The sequence below is a fragment of the Motacilla alba genome, chromosome 29 (genome assembly GCF_015832195.1).
Source record: "Motacilla alba alba isolate MOTALB_02 chromosome 29, Motacilla_alba_V1.0_pri, whole genome shotgun sequence".
Taxonomy (NCBI): Eukaryota; Metazoa; Chordata; class Aves; order Passeriformes; family Motacillidae; genus Motacilla; species Motacilla alba.
In genome coordinates this window covers 1,815,836-1,822,404 of record NC_052044.1, presented here as the reverse complement: position 1 = coordinate 1,822,404, position 6,569 = coordinate 1,815,836, and the positions used below count along the sequence as shown (strand labels likewise).

At 49.1% G+C, this 6,569-nt stretch overlaps 1 protein-coding gene across 1 annotated transcript; it reads left to right on the top strand.

Moving 5' to 3' along the window:
- Positions 1-325: 325 nt before the first annotated feature.
- HOXC4 (homeobox C4) lies at positions 326-6,317 on the top strand. Its single transcript, XM_038164215.1, has 2 exons — positions 326-787; positions 5,966-6,317. The coding sequence occupies exons 1-2, from the start codon at positions 394-396 to the stop codon at positions 6,256-6,258; spliced, it is 687 nt and encodes a 228-aa protein (XP_038020143.1). The 5' UTR covers positions 326-393; the 3' UTR covers positions 6,259-6,317.
- The last annotated feature ends 252 nt before the right edge of the window (positions 6,318-6,569 follow it).

Below are 6,569 nucleotides of genomic sequence, written 5' to 3'. Positions count from 1 at the left end.
TTGGGTTCCTGATCCGGGATCTGAGCTCTCCCCTCTCCCCCCGCCGCCGCCCCCCCCGTTTTGGGTGCATTTCTGGCTCTTTGGGTTCCTGATCCGGGATCTGAGCTCTCCCCTCTCCCCCCGCCGCCGCCCCCCCGTTTTGGGTGCATTTCTGGCTCTTTGGGTTCCTGATCCGGGATCTGAGCTCTCCCCTCTCCCCCCGCCGCCGCCCCCCCGTTTTGGGTGCATTTCTGGCTCTTTGGGTTCCTGATCCGGGGCCGCTCCTCCGGGCCTGATTGGCCGCGTCCGTCACATGGTGGGGGAAACTTTACGGGGCGGCCGCGAGCGGGAGGAGGGCTTTATGGAGCAGAAAAACGACAAAGCGAGAAAAATTATTTTCCACTCCAGAAATTAATGATCATGAGCTCTTATTTGATGGACTCTAACTACATCGATCCGAAATTCCCTCCATGCGAGGAATATTCGCAGAATAATTACATCCCCGAGCCCGGCGCGGAGTTCTACGGGCGCCGGGAGCCGCCGTTCCCGCCGCACGCCGAGCTCTTCGCGGGCCCCCGCGGCGCCTTCCCCGAGCGCCCCTTCGGCTGCGGGGGGCTCCGCGGGGCGGGGGGCGGAGGAGGAGGAGGAGGAGGAGGAGGAGGAGGAGGGAGGCAGCACCTGGCGGAGAAGCCGCAGCTCTGCGAGCCCCCGGGGCCGGCGGCGTGCGGGGAGCCCGAGGGGGAGCCCGGGGCGGCGGGGAAGGCGCCGGTGGTTTACCCCTGGATGAAGAAAATCCACGTCAGCAGCGGTAGGGAGCGGGCTGCGGGCCGCGAGAACTTCGGGGTGGCTTTGGCTTCCTTCATCATCCTCGCTGTGCTCAGAAACAGCCTCAGTTCCAGCTCTGCCTTCATCATCCTCGCTGTGCTCAGAAACTCTTCAGTTCCAGCTCTGCCTTCCTTCATCATCCTCGCTGTGCTCAGAAACATCTTTATTTCAGCTCTGGCTTCTTTCATCATCCTCACTCTGCTCAGAAACAGCTTCCCTTCCAGCTCTGCCTTCATCATCCTCACTCTGCTCAAAAATATCTTTATTTTCAGCTTTAATTTCCTCCATCATCCTCACTCTGCTCAGAAACATCTTTATTTCAGCTCTGGCTTCCTCCATCATCCTCACTTCCCAGTTCAAAAATAACTTCAGTTCCGGCTTTGGCTTCCTTCATCATCCTCACTCTGCTCAGCAATATTTTTTGGCTTTGATTTCCCTCCTCAGCCTCGCTGCCCTGCTCAAAAGTCACTTTATTTTCAGCTTTGGCTTCCTTCACCACCCTCGCCCTGCTCAGAAAGAACTTTGGTTCCGGCTTTGATTTTCTTCATCCCCCTCGCTCTGTCCAATGGTATTTTTGGCTTTCATTTCCCTCCTCATCCTCACTCCTCTGCTCAAAAAGAACTTTTTGGTTTGGGCTTTGGTTTCCTTCATCATCCTCACTCCTCTGCCCCAGCATCACTTTATTGGGCTTTGGTTTCCCTCCTCATCCTCACTCCCTTCAGAAATAACTTTATTTCTGCCTCTGTGCCTGATTTCTCTCAGCACGATCACTCTGCTGGAAAATAACTTTGATTTTGCTTTTGATTTCCCTCATCCTCCTCACTCTGGTAAAAATAACTTCATTTTTGGCTTGGATTTCCTTCATCCTTGTCACTCCACTAAAAATTAACTTTATTTTTGCCCGCTTTCCCTCATCCTCCTCACTCTGCTGAAAATCACTTTATTTTTGCCCGATTTCCTTCATCTTCCTCACTCTGCTGAAAATCACTTCATTTTTGCCCGCTTTCCCTCATCCTCCTCACTCTGCTGAAAATCACTTTATTTTTGCCTTGGGTTTCCCTCCCAGCCCGCTCTGATAAGCAATAACTTTATTTTCCTTTATTTTTGCCGGTTTCCCGCGCTCCCCCCTCCCTGATCAATCAGCTTTCCCGATTCCCAGCCCTGCCTCCGCTTTCCCTCCCCCTGTGGAACCCTCTCCACTTCTGCCCCCGTGCCCCGTTAAAACCAACTCCGGTTCATTTTCCCTTGGCTCTCCCCGTCCCGGCTAAACATTAACTGCATTTCTGCTCCCGCGCCGTCGCTTCGCCGCAGCCTGGCCCCCGGCTCTGCCAAAACCCCTTTACTGCCCGAGCCCGCTTCCCAGGCCGTCCTCTGTCCCCCCAAAAACCCCTTTACTGCCCGAGCCCGCTTCCCAGGCCGTCCTCTGTCTGTCCCCCCAAAAACCCCTTTACTGCCCGAGCCCGCTTCCCAGGCCGTCCTCTGTCCCCCCAAAAACCCCTTTACTGCCCGAGCCCGCTTCCCAGGCCGTCCTCTGTCCCCCCAAAAAATCCCTTTACTGCCCGAGCCCGCTTCCCAGGCCGTCCTCTGTCTGTCCCCCCAAAAATCACTTTATTCTCGCTCTGTTCTCCTCCAAACCCAACTTAAATCCTCCTCGCCACCCCAAAAATCACTTTATTCTCGCCCCTGTGCCTCTTCTCCCTCCCCATCCTTTCTGCTCAAAAATCACTTTCTTTTTGCCCGATTTCCCTCCCCATCCTCGCCCTGATCCCCATCAAAAATTCCCTTTATTTTCCTGTTTTTGCCCCGCTGTGACCCCATAAAAATTCCCTTTATTTCCCTGCTCACCCCAAGCCCCGGCCCACGCTCCGGGCTCGGGATTTGGGATTTTATTTGGATTTTATTGGATTTTATTGGGATTTTTTGGGGATTGTTTCGGTATTTATTTGGGATTTTTAATTGATTTTTGGGGGGATTTATTTGGGATTTATTTAGGAATTTTTTTTTATTTATTGGGGATTTTTTTGGGGGATAGTTTTGGGATAGTTTTGGGATTTTTTTTTTTTTTGGGGGGGGATTGTTTTGGGATTTTTTTTTTTGATTTTTTGAGGATTTATTTGGGATTTTTTTATAGATTTTTTTGGGGGATTTATTTGGGATTATTTTTTTATTTTTGGGGGGATTTATTTGGGATTTATTTGGGATTATTTTTTCATTTTTTGGGGTTTTTTTGGGCTGGTTTATGGGTGTTTTGGGTTTTTTGGGTTTCCCGGCCGGGGCAGCCCGCGGCGCGGATTTACGGCTCTCGCAGCGCCATAAATTCGTTTTTATGGCGGTTCCGGGGCAGCGCCCGCGGGATCCCGCAATAATTCACTTTTTATTCCCTTTCTTTAATTCCTTTTTTTTTTTAATTCCCTTTTTTCCCAGCCGGGGAAGCCCTGCCCGAGCTGCCCCGGCCCGAATTGGGCTTTAATCGGGATTTTGGGGCTTTTAATCGGGATTTTGGGGCTTTAATCAGGATTTTGGGGCTTTTAATCGGGATTTTGGGGCTTTAATCAGGATTTTGGGGCTTTTATCGGGATTTTGGGGGCTTTTAATCGGGATTTTGGGGATTTAAAAATTTTTTTTAATCAGGATTTTTGGATTTTTTAATCGGGATTTTGGTTTTATTTAATTGGGATTTTGGGTTTTTTTTTAATCGTGACTGGGGATTTTTTTAATCGGGATTTTGGGGTTTTCATTCAGGATTTTGGGGTTTTTATTCGGGATTTTGGGCTTTTTATTCAGGATTTTGGTATTTTTAATCAGGATTTTGTGGTTTTTGTGCTCGCGGCTTCGCTCCTGGTGCTCCTGGAGGTTTCTTGGGGTATTTGGGGGGTTTTTTTGGGTTTAATTTGGGTTTTTGGTGCTTTTTTGTGCCTTGGCTTTTCTTCTTCTCCTCCTCTCCTTTCTTTCTTTAACGTTAATTTGATTTTCTCCTCTTTTCCGTGTGTTGGGTTTTCTCCTCCTCCTTTCCTTCCTTTTTCAAATTTTAATTTTCCCTCTTTTCTCCTGTTGTGTTTTCTCCTCCCCCTCTCCTTTCCTTCCTTCTCCGTTTCTTTCTTTCTTCATTATTTTCATTTCTTTTCCCGATTTTCCCGTGTTGGGTTTTCTTCTCCTTCTCCTTCCTTCCTTATTCATCCATTTTTAAATTGAATTTTTCTGCTTTTTTCCTCGCTGGGTTTTCTCCCTCTCCTCCTTTCCCCCCTTTATTTATTTATTTTTTTAATTTCTTTTTTCCCACTTTTAATTTCGTCCTTTGTCTTTTCTTCTCCTTCTCATTTTCCTCCTTTATTTATATTTTTTTAAATTTTCCCCACTTTTATTTTGCCCTTTGTGTTTCTCCTCTCCTCCTTTCCCGCCTTTCTCTATTTCATTTTCCTGCCCGGGATTTTCCTTTTTTTTCCCTTTTTTTGGCTTTGTTTTCTTTTCTTTTGATTGATTTCTTTTTCCCGGCTCATTTTTGTTTATTTAAATTTTTCCTCTTTTTTTTCTGCTTTTGTTTTCTTTCCTCGCCGAGTTTTTCTCCGTTCATTTGATAATTTTTTTGGGGTTTTTTTTGCCTTTATTTGATTTATTTGCTGTGGATTTTCCCCATATTTAACATTTTTATTCCTTTTTTTTTTGATCAAACACTGGCTGTGTTTTTCCATTTCTTTGGTTCTTTGCCCGTTTTTTCCCCATTAATTTCATTTTCTGTTTACCTTCTTCATTTATTTTATTAATTTTATTTATTTTTAAATTTCATTTATTTTAATTTTCCCACAAACCTGATAATGTTTTAATATTTTTTCTCTTAACCTGATTTTTTGCCATTTTGGTTTTTTGTTTTCATTTTCTGCCTGTTTTTTCCCCGTTACCCTCCATTTTTTCCTATTTTTTTCCCTTTAACCTCATTTTTTCCCCGTTTTTTTCCACCTTATCCTCATTTTCCGCGTGCTTTTTCCTGTTACCTTTCCTCCCATTTCCTTTCCCCTCAGCCTGATTTTTCCCCGTTTCTTTCCCGTTTAACTCCTTTCTTTCCCTGCTGGTTTTCCTTCTGTTAACCCCATTTTTGCACCTTTTTCTTTCCCGTTAATCTGATTTTTCCCGCTGTATTTCTCCTTCTATTAACCTGATTTCCGTGGGGTTTTCTTCACATTAATTTGATTTTTAATCCTATTTTTCCCTCTTTTCCCCTTTCATTCCCCTTTATTCTCCCTCTTCCTTTCCCTCTTTTCCCCCTACACCCCCAATATTTTTTTCTCTTTCCCCCACATTTTTTCCTGTTTTCCCCTTTTTTTCCCCCATACACCCCCTATAATTTTTTGTCTTTTCCCCCCCTTTTTACCCCATACACCCCTTATAATTTTTCCCCCTTTCCCCCCCTACACCCCCTATAATTTTCCTTTTTTGCCCCCCTTTTCTCCCCATACACCCCCTATAATTCCCCTTTCCCCCATTTTTTTTTCTTTTCCCCCCATTTTTCCCCCTACACCCCCTATAATTTCCCCTTTTTTCCCCATTGTCCCCCACACACCCCCTTATAATTTCCCCCCTTTTTTCCTTTTTTCCCCCCATTTTCCCCCCATACACCCCTATAATTTTCCCCTTTTCCCCCCCTTTTTCCCCATACACCCCCTATAATATTTCCTTTTATTCCCCCCATTTCCCCCCATACACCCCTATAATTTTTCCCCTTTTATCCCCATACACTCCTATAATTTTTCCCTTTTTCCCCCCATTTTTCCCCATACACCCCCCATAAATTTTCCTTTTTTCCCCCATTTTCCCACACACCCCCCCCTATAATTCCCCCCTTTTTCCCTTTCTCCCCCCATTTTTCCCCATACACCCCCTATAATTTTCCCTTTTTTCCCCCATTTTCCCCCCATACACCCCCTATAATTTTCCCTTTTTCCCCCCATTTTTCCCCATACACCCTAATATAATTTCCCCCCCCCTTCCCCCCATTTTTCCCCACACCCCCCTACAATCCCCCCCTTTTTCCCCCTTTTTCCCCCCATACACCCCCCTATAATTTCCCCCCTTTTCCCCCCCATTTTTCCCCACCCCCCCCCATAATTCCCCGTTTCCCCCCTTTCCCGTACCCCGTTCCCCGCTGGGTAACCCCGTTTCCCCGCAGTGAGCCCCGGTTTCTCGGGGGCCGAGCCCAAGCGCTCTCGCACGGCGTACACGCGGCAGCAGGTGCTGGAGCTGGAGAAGGAGTTCCACTACAACCGCTACCTGACGCGGCGGCGCCGCATCGAGATCGCGCACGCCCTGAGCCTGAGCGAGCGCCAGATCAAGATCTGGTTCCAGAACCGCCGCATGAAGTGGAAGAAGGATCACCGGCTGCCCAACACCAAGAGCCGAGCGGCGCCCGCGCCCGCCGAGCCCGCGCCGCCCGCCGAGCCCGGGGACGGCGCCCGCTTGTAACGGGGACGGCGCCCGGGAGCGGCCGGACGCGGCCGGCGGAGCCCCGGGGGGATACCGGCAGAGCCCCGGGGGGAATGCCGGCCCGAGCCCCGGGGGGGAATACCGGCAGAGCCCCGGGAGCAGCGGGATCCCGAGCCTCTGCCCCGGGAGCAGCGGGATCCCGAGCCTCTGCCCCGGGAGCAGCGGGATCCAGAGCCTCTGGCCCGGGTGGAGCGGGAATTCGGAGCCCCTGCCCCGGGAGGAGCGGGGATCCCGAGCCTCTGCCCCGCTGGGAATGCCGGCCCGAGCCCCTGCCCCGGGGGGAGCGGGAT